Source organism: Callospermophilus lateralis, chromosome 5 (assembly GCF_048772815.1).
Source record: "Callospermophilus lateralis isolate mCalLat2 chromosome 5, mCalLat2.hap1, whole genome shotgun sequence".
Lineage (NCBI taxonomy): Eukaryota > Metazoa > Chordata > Mammalia > Rodentia > Sciuridae > Callospermophilus > Callospermophilus lateralis.
Window position 1 is genome coordinate 88847154 of NC_135309.1, and position 18091 is coordinate 88865244.

The 18091-nt window shown below is 34.5% G+C and overlaps 1 protein-coding gene across 1 annotated transcript in view; it reads right to left on the bottom strand.

The window, feature by feature from the left end:
- Erap2 (endoplasmic reticulum aminopeptidase 2) overlaps positions 1 to 18091 on the bottom strand; it is a 38645-nt gene that overhangs the window by 3833 nt on the left and 16721 nt on the right. Inside the window, exons 8-17 of the mRNA XM_076856017.2 lie at positions 16500 to 16631; positions 16139 to 16270; positions 14698 to 14766; positions 13489 to 13661; positions 11076 to 11155; positions 9889 to 10072; positions 5108 to 5264; positions 4455 to 4639; positions 1925 to 2086; positions 1283 to 1423 (exon numbers count right to left, since the gene is read on the bottom strand). Coding sequence (XP_076712132.2) covers positions 1283 to 1423; positions 1925 to 2086; positions 4455 to 4639; positions 5108 to 5264; positions 9889 to 10072; positions 11076 to 11155; positions 13489 to 13661; positions 14698 to 14766; positions 16139 to 16270; positions 16500 to 16631 — 1415 coding nt within the window. The remainder of the gene's footprint in view (positions 1 to 1282; positions 1424 to 1924; positions 2087 to 4454; positions 4640 to 5107; positions 5265 to 9888; positions 10073 to 11075; positions 11156 to 13488; positions 13662 to 14697; positions 14767 to 16138; positions 16271 to 16499; positions 16632 to 18091) is intronic.

An 18091-nucleotide genomic window follows, 5' to 3' on the forward strand; every position in this document is an offset into this window, starting at 1 on the left:
TTTGTTTGAACTCTCGTTTACAGTCACAGATTGCATCCTTCATTTCAGTTTTGTTTAGAGACAGGTCAAAGTGATTCATGCTGACACAGCCCAGCAGAGACAATGGCTCCAAGCCTAGGTTCTACATATGGTTGGGCAGGAACACAATCTCGAATTACAAAGGAAATCCACAGCATTGCAGAAAATGTCTGATCATTTCAGAGGAAGATTGACAATCATGCAAACAGCTAAACAATGGTTTTAGTAAAGTTTTTAAGGAAAAAAATTTTAATATAGTTTCTGTTTGGTATCATGTGATGGATGGGTGTCTGCTCATTGAAGGTCCAGGGGAGAAGTGGAAATGTGTTTTGGGTTACACAAAGCTGTCTTTGAGGACTCTGAATCTTCCATCTCTAAGAAATGAGGGAGAAGAGGGAATTGGAGAAGCTACATTAGAGATACCAAGATTAAAATGAACAAAGCAAATGAAACAGCTCTCTGATTCAGGACATTTTCTATATAGGTCACAAGTGACATTTTGGATTTGGATGGTAGGGTTAAATGCCTTAGAAGAAAGTGTGTGTGTGTGTGTATGTGTGTGTGTGTGTGTGTGTGAGAGAGAGAGAGAGAAAGAGAGAGAGAGAGAGAGAGAGAGAGAGAGAGAGAGAGAGAGAGAGAGAGAGAGAGAGAGAAGCAGGGTGTGGGGGCATTATAATGAAAAAAATTGCTCTTCTGAGAGATAATATTTAAGCCCAGTAACTGAGTCACAAGCTCTAGTTCTTTCAAACATTCTGAGGCCTCAGGAAAAAAAATCTGAACCAATATTGGAGGGGGCTCCTGAAATACTTCTGTTTCTTTCAATTGCTTTGAGATCTTTCCACTGTACTACCTCCATGGTAAAACTAGAGGTATAGATTAGCTCTCATTAGAATTTCTGAGTTCTGCATTATCCAAACAGGTCAAATGCATGTAATGCTTCTATAAGCCTTCATTGGATTTATTTGAGGAGAGAACCAGGGTAGATGGGGAGATAACTAGATTTAATTCAACTTGTACTGCTCCCAGCAATTCTTTGCCCGGGATGAATGAGTAGAGTGTGTTTCTTGTTCTCTTATTCTCATTCCTCTCTTGTACACCTGTGCAGAATAACTTGAGTGAGTGAATTTTAAAGCCAATAGATTTCATTGAAAAATTTGAGTAGAGATGATCTTTTATAGGCTTTTATATATACTTGGTTACATGTGGTTTTAATTAAGAGACATCTGCATTAAAGAACATGCATTGAGCTTATACAAATACTAACTTTTTTAGGAGATCAGTCCAATTTGCTCTTACAAAATTCCAGGCTAACTGCTGACCCTTTGGATTTCTGGCAATTGCATGAAGGAGAGCTGCCAAGTCTTGTGTCTTGATAACCTTTCCTTCCATTCCAAGCTCAATTAACCTAAAGAAATAAAAATCATTTGTTTTCTCATAGTAGGTATTATGGAAATTAACTTAGGCTACCAATATATTAAAATAACAGAACAGAAAGAGACATGATAAAAGTACAATTTACCAAAAACGGTAATGAATTTTCTACAGGCTAATCTTAATGTTCCAATTAAACATTTACTTTTTTTTTACGGCAGTAACTTTATTTGGTAATTATTTTAAAGACTTTTATTAGCATCTTGTATACATCTTATATGCAAGATTGTTTTTTGCAATAATTTTCACCTAAAGTGCTGAAAGTAAAGCACACCATTTATCTAGCATCACATGATTAGTAATAAAAGAATCTGTTTACTATTCACATTTGTCAATATATATGTTTGAAAAGTAAAGTTAAAACCATTCAAATTTGGATTCAATTATTTTATACCTTTAAAATTAGTGGCTGCAATTTTAGTGACTTCAGTGAATTTGTTCAGCTTACTTTTAACAGTTTAGTTGATGATCTTACTTTACCAGCTTTCCCTGATGCCTGCTCCTTGATAATGCATACAGAATTTTGTTTTTTTCAGCACTTGACACTGACAGTTCATATTGCTCTAAAAGGTAATTCCATCCTGCTGTTGTCTGAGCACCCACAGAATATACAATCTTTAAAACATCTGTTGGAATACTGCAATATTAAGCACAGAAGTAGAGAGTTTTATGAAAGAAAAGAAACATTATATTTTACAATTTATGTTACCATAACAGATTCACTCCTGAATTATTTCCAGTACTCAGAGTATTAAAACATTTTTCTGTCAAATTTTATGAAAAGATTTTATGTAATTTTACCTTGCAGATTATTTGTTCTATCTCCTATCATTGACAAAATATTAGCCAGCAGAATAAGTATACATTTTAACCAACCCTGAGATAGATTAGAAAATAGAAAGTTGGTGAAAAATAATATAAATAAACAAAAAGGAATTTAAAAGTAAAAAATAAAGTGGAATCAATAAAAAATAATTTCTGATATATAATACTGGTTTATACAAATTCTATCATATTAACCTTTATTGGTGCTATATGACTTTTTAAGAAATGACTATTTATACTTTAATTTCACCCTAAAAGTACTTTCTGATATCTGTCTGAGGGTCACTAGTCAGTTCTAGATTTAGAACATTGTAATTTAGTACAATTGATTAGGACCTTGGCATTTTGTTGTTATAAAATGTATAAAATGCAATAATAGTATTTTCTGTCCTCCTAAAGAAGACACATGATTTAGGTTTTTATTACTTTGTAGGGCATTAACCAGTGTTATTCTAAATTTTTATATAATTTTTAACCCCACATATAGATAGATCAACAGTAGCTGATAAATACATGGCTCAAAAAAACCCACAACACAAAGCAATGGGGAGGGGTGGGAAATTTGCATTTGTCATGAAGTGACCTCATGACAGGTATTACACTAGTTTCTGTATAACATTTAACTGTCAAAACTACTCAGTGAAATAGCTATTATCCTGAATTTTTAAAAGTGGAAATAATTCTTGGAAAGGTTATGAAAATGTACACAAGGTGACATAACTAGCTATTTTGGAGGTAGGACTGAAATATTGCTTGTGCCAGTTTCTACTATATCAGGTTGTACATAAATATCTCAGGTGCTATCTAAATCATAAAATACTGATTAATTAAATTATAATCCATATTGCTTTGATTTTTGTGTATTTTAACTGACCATATTTTTGAAAACTAGTAGAAAACACATTAAAAGTTTCTTGAAAATAAGGTACCTGGTTTTGTCACAACTTGTAATCCTTAGCTCCTACAGCAGTGCCTAACTGGCACATAAGAGATATGCAAATAATTATACTTTGAATTCACAAATAAACAATCAATCTTTGTAACAAGATTCTTCACTAAGGGGCTGGGGATGTGGCTCAAGTGGTAGCGCGCTCGCCTGGCATGCGTGCGGCCCGGGTTCGATTCTCAGCACCATGTACAAACAAAGATGTTGTGTCCGCCGATAACTAAAAAATAAATATTAAAAAAATTCTCTCTCTCTCTCTCTCTCTCTCTCTCTCACTCCCTCTTTTAAAAAAAAAAGATTTTTCACTAAGATTTATACTAACAGTCATGGAGTTTGGGGAAAAAACCTACAATATTTAATTATATATTTTTTATTGTAAGTATAAGTGAGCTTTACTCAGAATATTTTCACAGGTATGTTCAACATATGGACAACTCATATCTACTGTGGCTGGGTTAGTGCCAATTAGAGCATCACTGTCATAACCAGCAGAAAGGCAGAATAATAATATTCTGTTGCGTGACATTTGCATTTTTCTCTCACTCATACAACCCATTCAAACAAGAAGAAAAAGAAGAAAATTACAAATCAAAAATATTTTTAGATTTTAGGCTTGAATCCAAATAAGCAGAAGAGTCCAAAATAAAGAAAACTTCAATTATGTTTCCTAAAAGAAGAATTAAAGGAAAGATTTCAAAAAGCTCACTGAGATTTAGTTATGGGGAAATAAATTATGATAGCATATTATAGCAATTTGATACAGGAATTTAAAAATAATATAGATTGTATTGGATAGATATCAAAACTTACATAAAAAAGTATGTGGGGTCTAATGGTACCTATGAGAGTGAACACATTTTTGTAAAAATTCACCTCCCCCTTTTCTGAGTTTCATCAAATGATCCCTGGTTTTAGATGCATGTATATTTTGTATTGTTCTTCCTAACATCATCTTATCTTTAAACACATCACTTTTTGAGACTGGGCTCTCCCCAGTTCTATTCCCTGGTTACCTTTCAGTCACCATGCCAATGTATATTACTTCTCCCTCTCAGGGAGAGAAGCTTGCTTCCTACAAAATCTATTGGGCACTCACTACGTGGGAGTGTAATTCCCAGCACATTTTTATTTTCTTTCTGTCCTTAAAGATTTTAGATCTAATGTCTTGCTTGATCAAAGGCTTTTACATCAAAGGGAGAAGAACAAAGAGTAGGAAAGGAGAGTCTGGATCTACTTTAACTTTCCACTGGATTCCATCCACTTGGAGAAGAGCTCAGTGGCCTTCCGGATGCAGGGAGCATGGCCCAGGTCACAAGCCAGCCTCAGGAGCACCGAGCGAAGCATCCTGTCCCAGGCTGAGCCCTCATCGCTCCAGCTTTGTGTGTCAATCATTTGCTTAAAATACCAGAGAAGGTAACGCTGCAGAAAACATGAGATGGTTTACAGAGAGGCTAAATTTAGTTGGTACCACAGCTCTTACTCACCCAACTAAAAGGCTCAACTTTGAATTTTCTGAAAAACACAGAACTACTTATCTTCATATTTTGCTTATATTTCTTCCTCCCACCTACTACACCAAAGAAATAGATTTTTTGGCATTAGAAATGTGGCATTTTCTATCCGAGAAGGGATCATCAGTTGATCTAAAAGGGGACCGTCAATTAATAAAACATCACCTTTAGTAGTAATACTTTGCCCAAAGAGTTGGCTTAAGAAAGAAAAGAGGGATGTCAATCATTAGGTGCTGGGGTCTGGCTGGGCTATCAGCCAGTGTCCTCAGCTTCTCCCTAATTTAACTCCTAGGAGGTCACACAAAATACACTGAGCCTTGTTGATTTTCCAGATACTGTGTATTTACTGAATACATTTTCTAAAAATAATACAAACCTTGAGATTTTCAGAGACGTCTGAAATATTCCTTCTGTCCATCATGTGGTATAACAATTCTAAATAACTCAGACCTTTAAGAAGTATAGGGCTGCTTGTTTCATGTTGGAGATAGCGAGTCAAGTCCAGGGCTTTGTCCAAGGTCAACCTTCCTGCACTGAGGTACAAAGAAAATATGGGTAGTTTGTACAGATCTCATAGTTCTTAATATTTTTAATATTAAAGCAAGTATGAAACAGAAAGAAATTAACATACGCAGTTCACCATAACCAGACCATTAGATTTAAATTCTAGTGTTGATACTAAGGAGCTGTGTGATCTTGGACAAATTACCTAACCTTTCTGGATCTAAGCTGCCTCCCTTGTATGATGAGAATCAATAATAGTATCTTCCTCATAAGTTTATTGCAAGGATCGAGTTAAAATTTGAAAAAAAAAAAAACACGTAGAATAATCCTAGTCCATAGTGAGAAGATAACAAATGAAATACATATTAGCTAATATTAAGATTTAGTACAGAATAATGAACATTTTTACATATTATGTCATTTTGTAATTGTTTCATTAGTGAGTCTCACTTGTTTCTTAAAGCAAATTGAGAACTTTTAGGACAGGTGCCATGTCTATTTCTTTTTTAAAAATTTGTCTTCATGAAACTGAGAGAAAAACCTGAATATATTCTCTAGTTTTGCTTATCTTTAATTACTTGGTTTTAGTTGACTTTAAAATCACCAATTTTTGAGGTCAGATAGCTGAACAATAAATTATTATTCTCCCACTAGCTTTTCTGTGGATAACATCTCAGATATATGGGTTTTATGATAACGGATATCCTGGTTACTTCTCAGGAACTTTTTTGTTGAAATGCCTCAATTGGGCCTGCAACAGGGGTTTTATGGGTGACATTTTGATGTCAAGAGGCTGAAAATTCAACCTTCAGATCATGCTAACACTGCCATTTCCTGTACATTTGTCCCATGAAGAACTATGAAGATTGATAGCGTATGTGCAGACCACTGATTGCTCTACCTCCAGTCACCTCTCCCCACACCTCAGTCCACTCTGCTTCTTTATCCCTTCAATATCCATAAAGGTTATCCACTGGGAGAGAGATTTGAGACTTGTATCTCCCACATCCACAGCTGACTTCCTTGCAAATAAACTCTTTTTCTTTGCAAAACTCATTTCAATGATTTGCAGAGGGCAAAATGGAATGGGCTTGATAATAATTCTACCAGAAAAGTAGTGATCGTTGTGAATAGGACAAATAAGTGTTTCTATCTTACTTAGTTTCAAAAGTTACATGTCTTTTTACATTTTCTTGCAGTAGAATAACAAGTAACTAGGATATTTTCTGCAGAGGAAATAAACCATTACATCCTCTGTCTTGGAAAGTGATTCTCAAGTGTGTTTCTGTGAGGCTATGATCCACACAAGGTCCTTAAGCAATTGTTGAGAGCATCCAACTCCCAGACTGCACACCATCACATGATGTGGAACATTCCAGAACAAAGGATTTCTCTGTTACATATTTCATTAACATAATGCCCTACCTCCTTTGGTTTTGCGAATTTAAATTCATATTTAAAAAGAGAGAACAGAAGCTAGAAAGGAGTAAAAGTAAAAAGAGCCAAGTTCTATTGTGGCCTTATTCTTCTTAATCATAATGATGTACAACTTTAAAACACATTTATGGAATTTTTTTCTAAAAATTTCATCTGAAGATAGAACACTGAACCATATGCTCTATGATTCTGAGATCTGCCGTATTTTGTAAGAAACAAATCCACAAAATGTCACTACTCCTTCCTACATGTATAGGTATCATCAGAAATGTAGCAGTTGATATCTTAGCACCAGCAATAGGGGAAATGGCCTTCTAAGGTTGCAATTTAATGTTTACACATTAAAAATTAGTTTCTATGGTGCTTGATTTGTTGTTGTTTTCTTTTAAGCCTGGCCTAATTTATATTTTACTAAAATTAATGCCATTATTGGAACTCTTCACTTTTATATTTGCCCACTTTTCTTTATTTTAATGTTAATATTTATTTATAATGAATCACTTTACATAGTTACTAAATTGTTTAATAACTATTAAACAATTACCTTTAAACTATTAAACTCTTTACCTGCCTCATGCTTCATTCAATACAAAGGATGTTATCTGGATGTTTGTTTAGCATGAGGAATAAACATTTATCAAAGCTTAGACTTCAGTCTAACAGGAAATATCTATATTTATTTATTTGCAATCAATTTCAGTTAGATGTGAAATGGTACCATATTCCTGAAGAGTCAATTCAGGATTTATTTTTGAGATGAAGGATTAAAGGAAAAAATACAACTTCTTTTTTTTTTTTTGGTAAGAAAAATACAGTTGCTGTTTTAATTCCATTCAACTCAGACAAGGTACATTTCAACAGAGCAAAAATATAATTCAAAAAATATCCATTCCTGGACTAAATTCTGTCTCAAAAGTAAACATGATCACTGTTGCTTCTTTTATCTCTAACATTGAAGCTTCATTAAGCAGGGAGGGCAGATTACATATATAATCTATATATAATTATATATATGTATATATATAATCAAAAGGGAATAGCAAGTAAGAATATTTAAGATCTGTTATGAGAGTTTTTAATTCTTTCCTCATAGAGTTGGCCATCCATGTCTATGGATTCTACATCTATGTATTCAACTGTGTATTTAGAATATTTGGGGGAAATTTTGCCTGCACTTACTATATACAAACTTTTTGTCACTATTTCTAAACAATACAGTGTAACAATTTTACACAGTATAGATATTATGAGTAAAAGAGGTAATTTAAAGTGTACAGGAGTATGTGCATAGGTTATATGCAAATACTACACCATTTTATATAAGGGCCTTGAACAACTGCAAATTTTGGAATCAAGGGAGATCCAGAACCAGAAATCAGAAGGATGACTGTACTGTCATTGTAAAAGTATTATATATGAACAAAGCAGTTGGAAATTAGATGCAAGGGCAGAGGGGGACCCATAATTCACTACCCTGTACATTCACTCAGAGCATTTTGTAATAATTTCTTTGGTTTTTGTTTTCCCCATTGACTTTTTTTCTATTTGCACATAATAATATACAAATTTACATTCTGCTTTTATCCAACTTCATATCATTTTTATGTTGTCAATTGCTCTCCTATTCAACACATTATGTTTTAAATAATTTCTATTAGGCAACCTCAATAATGTTAACAGATGACATTTACTGAGCAGGCACTGTACTTAATGTTTTACCTAATGCAATCCTCAAAATAATCCTGTATGTTAGGCATTATTATTAATGGAATTTAAAGTCTACAAAATTTAGGCTAAAAAGGGTAGATAATTTGCTCAAGTTGAGTTAACTAGTAAGTGAAAATGTAGTAGTCATTTTATCTTTCTGTTTTAATTCAAAACTTGGACTATTGGTTTCACTAATCTGCCTACTAATGAAGAAAGGATTGTTTTTTCCACTAATGCATCAATAACTGTAGGTTTCTTCCTGCTAAGTTCAGACTACCAATAAGTTTTTAGGCTAGAAACAGCAAAAGGAACTTTCCCACTACTTGAAAGATGGGATTTCATTTTCAGAGTTGTCCATATTCTTCATTTTTCCTAGTTTTAAATTTTTAATCTATCTTTTCTGCAATCTGTTCAGAGTTCTCTAAGTAGACAAAACTTCTTCAACTAGCAAAAATCTACTTCTTAGCTAGCCCATCTGCACCTGCTCTTATACAGCACGGAATTTTTCCTCATCTTGTCCTCCAATGTGCTGTGATATCATGATGTTCCTGAGACTCTTAGGGCTCAGGATTAAGCCTCACTCTGCTTGCCTAACTGGGGGATTCTGTTATTCCAAGAAGTTTCACAGAAGAGATGTCCTGCTGGTTACTTTCATGCAATTTAATGTAAATAAGCATAGGAAAGGAAATAATAAGTCACATTGAATACAATGAGGATACTACAGAACAGTAATACTCCACCTGATCCTCATCACCCCCCCACCCATTGATGACCTTGTAACCTGATTTATTCCAAATATGATTTTGTTAATTATAAATTGAAAAGGAAAGAAAAAAAACTTTGCATTTTCACAGTAGTCTAAAGAGGAATAAATGTAAACAGCCAATTCATCTTTCATTTCCCTATTAATCTCATATTGATTTCCACACTGCAAGTAAAATGCTGAATGGATTGTGCCCCAAGCTAACCATTCATTTACAGTCATAAAGGTTGGTACTATATTTATACATTTTCATTTTAAGAGATTACATTGGTATTTGGTATAACAGCTACTACCATAAACAAATTTACAATTTGAGTCAAAAGTTTAAGAGACCTGAAGACCTATTGTATCTGAGGGAAAGCAGCCCACCATGTACCATTTGACACTTTGGTGCTTGAGATACCACAGACATGGCCTAAAGATAGATCATCCACTGCACACCCCTTATGTTTGTTTTGTGGAAATGAAGGTTCACAGTTGCCAACTCTAATTTTTAAAAAATACTCTAGAAGTCATACTTTTCATATAAAATTATCCACATTTAAATATGTTGGATTAGATTTATAAACACTGGGTTGGCTAAAATCTATTTTCAGTGGGTGGGCTTAGACCTAGCGGCCAGTGTTTTACCTCCATTGAATTCTATATCATATAAATGATCAATATTGAACATTTCATTCAGAAATATAGTATATCTGGTTACAGGACAATTATTTCCTATGTAATCAGATGAAATTTTGCATTACCTTACCAGCTGAAAGGCATCATGAATCAGACCTATTCTGTCCTTAGGCCTGAGAAGCGTATGGTTCTGGTTCAGCTGAGTAATCAGTTGGTCCCATCCATGCCCTTCATAGTGAACCAGGTAGTAGCCATTTGAATCCACATTGAATTTTACCCAACTGGCTTTTTCAGCTAAGTCCAGAGTATCTAAGAGGAAAAAATTGTCATAGGCATTTCATTATAACATACATATCAGAAACTTCTCCAAAACTATTAGTTTAATAGTAACACTAATAAATCAACGAGAAGACACAGTTTTGGAAGAGACATGTTGATATTCATTTGCTTAGTCCCTTGAATGGTTTATTTGAAGAAGATGATCTTATTAAACTTATAAAAGTTAATTCACAGGAATAGTATTACTGAATTTGTTCTAAAAAACATAGTCTATCCAGGTATAATGGCATGTAAGAACCCAGTTAACCAGATGAGGGACATAATTGAAATCTAGCTTCCTTTATTTGTGCCTTGTCTCAAAGTTTAGTTCCTGGTCATTGAAATATGTATATAGATGTAAATTGGGAGATCCATTCATCTAGTTCTTATTATGATGAAAAAAAGAACTGGAGTTGAACATGATGTTATAATTGAAAAACTAAATTTTTATTGGCATTGAGAGGTGAAATTAAAATTATATATTTTTAATACAACATACATCTAGGTAGTAAAATTGCATTATAGGCCTTTCAACATTATGTGAGGTCTAGTCCTCATTCAAAATTTGATGAAAAATTAGAGCTCAGGAGGAGTTAAGTTTCGGAAGATCACACATCTAATAAGTGACAGAGTGAAGATCTAAATCCAGGACCAATCCCAGAACAAATGCTTTTTCCCACTAACAGCCTGGCTTCATGCATTATTCATACAATGGATTAGTAGGTATTAAGGAATATAAGATAGGATTCCCTTATTTCTTGATATAAATTCATACTAAAACTAAAGTCAAAAGCACAAGAGAGCTTACCACTGCATGAAAAATTGAGACTTTCTATCTGAAGGTAACTTTAATAAGAATTTATCAATAAATGAGTACTTCCCTCAAACATAAATCTTTTTTATTAGTCTTTTATTGATAGTATCTTTCCTACAATAACTCAAAACATGTTTATTTTCAGCACCGAGACACCTATTTGTCTAATAAGTTTATTACCTGTCTTTGATTTTAGAATATGTCTATGAATCGTGTTCGAGGAACTCGTAGAGTAGGTCAGTGGGATGTGCCACAGGAACCTATAATGAAAAGTAGAGGGTTACAGAAGAAATGAATGTTCATCCCAGTTTTCACTCGGTCAGACTCCATAAAAAGCACCAAAGCATGCAGACCTCACTCCTATCAGTGGCCTTGTGAAATGTTCTGGCTATGACTATTGTATCCTTGGGATACAAAAATTTCTTTCATGATGATTATGTAGGAGCAGTGATATATACCAAACTGAACTTTGCCACAAGTACCTGTTATTTGCTATCCAAATCTCACACCATAACAAATTCTATTTTTTGTGAAAGAAAAAATTACCAATATTCTTATATTTCAAAAATTTCTATCAGCCTGATGTTGATTCAAATAACTAAACTGAATCTGTAGGGAATCCTTAAGAGGTAAAAAATTCACTTCAGTCTGATTTTTCACTTATCCTCTTCTTCAACAGAATCATTTCCCTAATGCTAAGTGGCTGCAAGTCTGTGACCACCAATACTTCAGACAATGCAGGAAAGCTTAGCTCAGAGAACAGAAAAGCAGAGTGGATTCGAGGTCCAGGCCTATTACTTTCAATGGCCTTACCATAATAAATCACAGAAATTGACTATTTTCTAAACTGACTTTCTAGAAGCTTCTCGAGTTCATTTTCTTTCTTAGATCAAGACATCTTAGCTATAGTAATCCTACCCATGTAAAATCATGCACTTGATAACACCAATAGGTTATAAAACAGAAAGGGAATGCACAAATGGGAGGGAAAAAAATCTACCAAACTGCACTATGTCCATGTATGAATACTCCAAAGTGAATCCTGCTTAGATGTACTTATAATGCACTAATTAAAGTAATAATAATAATAATAATAATAATAATAATAGAAGGGAGATACGTAGAGTTGAGCAAGTGGATTGGGGGAGGAAGGAAGGGGAGGAAAGGGAAGAGGGAAAGTACTGGGGAGTGAGATTGATCAACTTATGTGTACGTATGAATATGGTATAATGAATCCTAGTATTATATATAACTAAAATGCACCACTAAAAATAAAAAATAATAAACACCATGTAAAATATAAATTTGAAAAAGGGAAACAACATATACTAGCTCTATCTAGCAAAGTTTCAGAAGAAACAGTTTACGTGTTAACCTAGAGAGTACAGATATTTAACAAGCAAATCTGACATCTTTACCTGGAAAGGCAAAATGGGCCCATAAATATTGCTAAGAATTAATGGATTGGGACTCATGGATGGATTTTGGACATGGAGAAAGAATAGCACTACTTGAGTTTGGATAACCATGAATCAGAGGGCAATCATTTTATAAGAATCATTTAAATTTGTTCCAGATGGAGTGTGTGTGTATTTATTCTGGGTAATCCATAGTTTTCAACTCTCTCATGACATTTTGATAATTTGCAAAATGGTGACTCCTGCTTTTCTAGCATTGAATCAAACATTAAATTTCCCAGACTGTACTACAAAATTATAAGTTGCCTAAGCTCTGAGTTTCAGACTTGAGAAGAACACACAGAAAAAGGGAAAGATGTGCACACAGAGAAACAGATGAGAATTGCCATGGATTTGATAATCCACACAATTATGGATACAACAAAAAAGAAAAAGAACACATATGCTCTATGTGTTACAGACCTCCACTTGCTTTTCACTTTCAGAGAAATCATAGAATTATTAAGTGCATTCTGAGCAAAAGAAAAAATAATCATAAGAGCCAGCACAGTTTAATATAGATTATTTCATTTTAAATCAACTTCATTTATCTTAAAGATAGGACTACAGATCAGAGAACTGTGGATGGTATTGTGTCACTTGATTTCAGTGATGCCTTTGACAAATTTTTGCAGGAAAGGCTGGTGTACAAGATGATAGTGTGGTTAATTGAATTTGCCTTCATTATTCCCAAGAATATAATGTTTTCAGACATTATATTTATAGATTATTGCTGAAAAATGAAAGTCAATAGAAGGCTTTACATCTAATTTATCACATAGGAATGCCATTTCTCTAATGATAAGAAGCATTCCTGAGATAATTCTTCTTAGGTGTTGGCCAATCACTCCATTTGAGAGTGCCCAGAAATCAGTGTAACATAATAGAAACATAACCAACCATTCTGCATCAGAACCAACGTTTTGAAAGCAGCATGAACTTCTAAGAATGGAGTTGTTGAACAAAGCCATCTGGGCCACCTGAAGCTCTTTAAATCTGTTATCAAGGCTCGTTTAGGCCTGATTTCTATAAAGAAATTATATCCTGCAGAGCTACCAGAGGAGCTGGGAGAAAGTGAACAGAATAATGAGCAAACTGAGATGAGATAAACTAGATCCAAAAAGAAAATCAGCCACCTTTCCTGCAAGGCCCTCCATTCGGGGTCCTCTTTGAAAACTCCCTCCAGAAAGCGCTCCTGTTGTATGCTGAGTGAACACCCATCTTGTTTAACCACCACCAGGGGGATTCCTTTCTGGAGAGTCCATGTAGTCATCATCTCTTTGATCTTATTTTCCTCGAGAAAAGCAAGCTGAAATGACAAGAGACTTTGATAACTCAAGAAGGAGGGGAGATTCCAAAAGGAGATCAGAAGATTTCATTTCCTTGGATGTCAGAAGCAAGGCTCAGGGAGGGAGACCAGCATGAATCCTCTGCTGGTCTCCCAGTGCAGGGCAATCTAAGTCACTGGATTGGGGCAGGCCACCCCAGGCCCACCTTCTGCAGGTTTCCTGAGTAGGGGATACACAGGGGAGTTTGCAGGGCTAACTAGAAAAGCCAGCAAGGAAGCGGTTGAGATTGGAGCGTCTCTCTTGTTCCCTTTTATAAAAATGAAAAGCAAAAGTTCCCTCTCTGTTGTAATAACTGGAATCCAGGCAGAGAGGGTTAGAAGGGAAATGTCTGTCATTAGGGGAGTTTCAAATATTCCAACAGAGGTATACTGAATGGAGCATGGAACATAACTTCTGTGCTTCTAATATGGATTTCTGATCACTGGGTGATGATGAAACTTTCCTTAGAAACATTGACTTACAGGATTACCATGACTCTTAAAAAGAAAAGAAAAAAAAAAGAAAGAAAGAAAAGGAAAAAAAAGTTTGCTTTTTTTCTCCACAATGCATTTTTCTCCCTCCTGCTGTAGTACTTCTAAAGCATCCAAAGGTAACAACAACAACAACAAAAAAAAGTCTCAAGATAACCAGACAGACACTATTTCCAAACCTAGAAACATACTTGATTTGGCTTTTTTTTGTTTTGTTTTGTTTTGTTTTGTTTTAGAGACTAAGGGATGCCAGTGCAGTAACAACCACTCAAAAGAATTTTGAGCTATTTTTAGCAAGCAGTGTAGCTGTGGGAAAGCTGAATTAAGACAACAGAAATACTGTAATAATAGCATCAATGCCCTAAAAGGCCTGACCATTCCTCCTTCAGTCAGCGTTGTTTCCAGGAAAATTGTGGAGTATCTCTTCCTCTCCAGTTATTTAAAGGTACAGATGGGCCATTTTTTATGCCCTACTCATTCCAGGTCAGGTGATGCACCAGATCTTTTTTCTTCTCTTTATACTTACTGTGTCACTTTTCACCTGGGAATCAGAATAACAAATTCCACCAGATGTAAAATCACCTTCTAAACAACTCTAGAACACAAGAAAAAATGCAGTCATTTAGAAACTGATTATTGGTGGCAATTGTGTATTAGACATGAGCAGATATTTATTATCATAGCTATGTGAAAATATAATGCATCTAGACACCTTAATGAACATGAAAATGAAAAATAGGTATCTTTGTAGTGATCAAATGATAGAAATTCACACAAGTTATTATTTTGTGTTTTTTTTTTTTTTTTTTTTTTTTTTTTTTTGTGTGTGTGTGTGTGTGTGTGTGTGTAAAGTTTCCAAAAATGTTCAGTGTGGTCAATAACCATTTTAAGAAAGGGAATACACAAAAAAATAAATAAAAATGAAAATAAAATGAGATAATTCACATGAAAGTGTTTTTAAACTACACAATGCTATGCAAATATCTAGCAACTTTGTTACTGTCCCTAGGATACAAATGCTTATAAAAATGAGAAGACTTCTTCTGCCTAACATGGTTAGATTCTTCTACCTATAGGCACAAATTCTCCCAGTTCAACTATTCTATAAAAATTGTTTTCTTTGCAGTAGAAATGTAAAAATATCTTAATAAATATTAGAATAATCTGAGCTGTGTTCTGCTTTGTCTGTTCTATGAGTCCCAAAGACAAAGAGATTATGAGTTATTTAATCAATTGTTAACTTTATTAATCACTGTTCTATCAACAATATTCTATGTGCCGTAGCATTGAAAAAAATAGGCATTATTCATGTTCTTAAGCAAATTATTATTATTATTTCCAAATCCATATACACCAATAAAAGACAGCATCATTTTGTGGAACAGTTCATAAATGCATTCAACAAAGAGGTAAACTAGTGAGCACTGGAATAATCCATAGAAGGAGGCAGGCAATTCTCAGATGGATCTTAAAAGCTGCATAGCATTTAAATTATTGAAAAAAGGAAAGGGTATTTGAGGTTGCAAGGACACTAGGAACAAAGGCACAACAATGCAGGAATCGAGCAGGAGTTCATCTAATATGGGAAAATATTAGTTTTATGCAACAAAAAAAATGCATGTTGGAGAATAAAGTTGAATAGGTAGAATTCAAACTTAAAAGTTGGCCAAGAAAAGTAGGTGTTACATGTCAGGGATTACAAAGCTATCAAATATTTTGAAAGAAAGGAGATAAAAGTGAAGGAAGGGAAACCAATGATAGCAAGGTCAAACAGTGAATCCATCTCAGGGTGACATCCTAGTCTAGTGTGTTGCCAGAGAAAATAGAAAGGAGCTGCCTTCTAGAAAAGCTGACCTGGCAAGTAGGAGAAATGCCATTGACTGACAACACAGCTACTTATAAACTTTTGTAATTATCCTATAACCTTTTAGACTTAACAGTCTACTGTAATTCAACCTAGGACTTACATTTGACAGACTGCCCCACAAGTCATCATTCTTAGCATTTCTATAGCTGAACTTCTTTAAGTAGTGAATTATGCCTTCCTGGAATTTCTCCTCACCCAGGAAATCCTTGAGCATATTCAAAATACAAGCTCCCTTTAAAAAGAAAAAAAGCAGAAAGAAAAGAGATAAAGGAAAAGGTAGTATGATATGATTTTTAAAATAAGCTTAAATTTTATGGAACATGTGATGTCCAAAAAATTAATAGAAAATAAAAAATGAAACAGGTAGCAGTAGCCAAGTACTAATGGCTTAAACTGTTGACTTTACAGTTACTCTGTTTCTTCTGAGAGAAGAACTTATGCCTGCACACAACATTTTCTACCTTGTTATAAGAAACTGCATCAAACATTTCCTGTATCTGAGTAGGAGTTTCTGCTGGTTTGGAGATGGGACGAGATGAATTCAATGAATCTCTTGTGATTACTTCATAACACACATCGAAAAAGTAGTCATCCTAAATAGGAGAGAAAACTTTTAGGTTTTAGTTGGCACTCTAAAGGCAATATAAAAACACATTCAGTTTAGTAAGATGTTCTTAGAGATAAAAATTTGATCAATATTTCTTCTAAGATGTTTTTTTCTCTTTATTTATATTCCCCTTTTGCCAATTCTCTGCTTTAAAATGGTACAAATCCAACATTCCCTCAGACATTGCCTGAATGTTTACCATGTACCAAGCCCTTGAGTACAGAAATAAAAATAATTGTTTCTATTTAGTGAATATTTCCTGTGTACTAGGACCATCATCTACAATCCTTTCAAAATCCCTACAAGGTAGAGGCATTATATGCATTTTACTAGTGAGAATGTGTTAAGTGTCGAGATTAATGTACTGAATCAGTGTGTAGGAAATAACAAGAAGACCCTGACTTTGAATCTACATGTACTGGGCTAAATGTCAACCCCAAAGAGCTGATTAAACATACTGGGGCTAAGGTTGTGGCTCACTGGTAGCATGCTCGTCTGGCATGTGTGAGGCACTGGGCTTGATCCTCAGCACCACATAAAAATAAATTAATTAAATAAAGGCATTGTGTCCATCTACAACTAAAAAAATATTTAAACAAACAAACAAACAAAAAGACATTACTAACCACCTCAAGATGTGAATTTGGAAAATGATCAGGCCACTACATTTATTTAAAATAAAGGATAAGCTTGCTGCATACTGTGGTGTCCACCTGTAATCCCAGCAACTCAGGAGGATCACAAATTTAAGACCATCCTTGGCAATTTAGTGAGACTCTGTCTCAAAATAAAAATTGGAAAGATTTGGGGGTGTATCTCAGTAGTTAAAACAAAACAACAACAACAACAATAAAACCACAGGTTTGTTCCCCTGCACTAAAAAATACTTAAATTAATAAAATTTTAAAAAGTAAGAGACGGGCTGGGGATGTGGCTCAAGCGGTAGCGCGCTCGCCTGGCATGCGTGCGGCCCGGGTTCCATCCTTAGCACCACATACAAACAAAGATGTTGTGTCCGACGAAAACTAAAAAATAAATATTGAAAAATTCTCTCTCTCTCTCTCTCTCTCTCTCTCTCTCTCTCTCTCTTAAAAAAAAAAAAAAAAAGTAAGAGACAAGTCATTTTCTTCAAAGGACTTGAATAAAGTTCTTTGCACACACTGGGGAAGCCAGCAGGCCCTTTGGAAATGCTACAGGAATGTGACCCAATTGTGTCCAATTCAGGTGATGTGCTAAGAACTCTGCATAGTACACAGTAGCCATGGCAGTGCTGTTCAAGTATACTGACAGTGATATTTTCCCATATATGTTTGCATTAGCTTGCTGTATATTTATGCAGCTTGCTTTCTCTATATGCTCCATTTGGGGGGAGAATTTTATGCTGATTGTTTTCTAAAATATTCAATGTTTCATCCAGATTTGTGAACTGTTTTATGTATCAAAAAC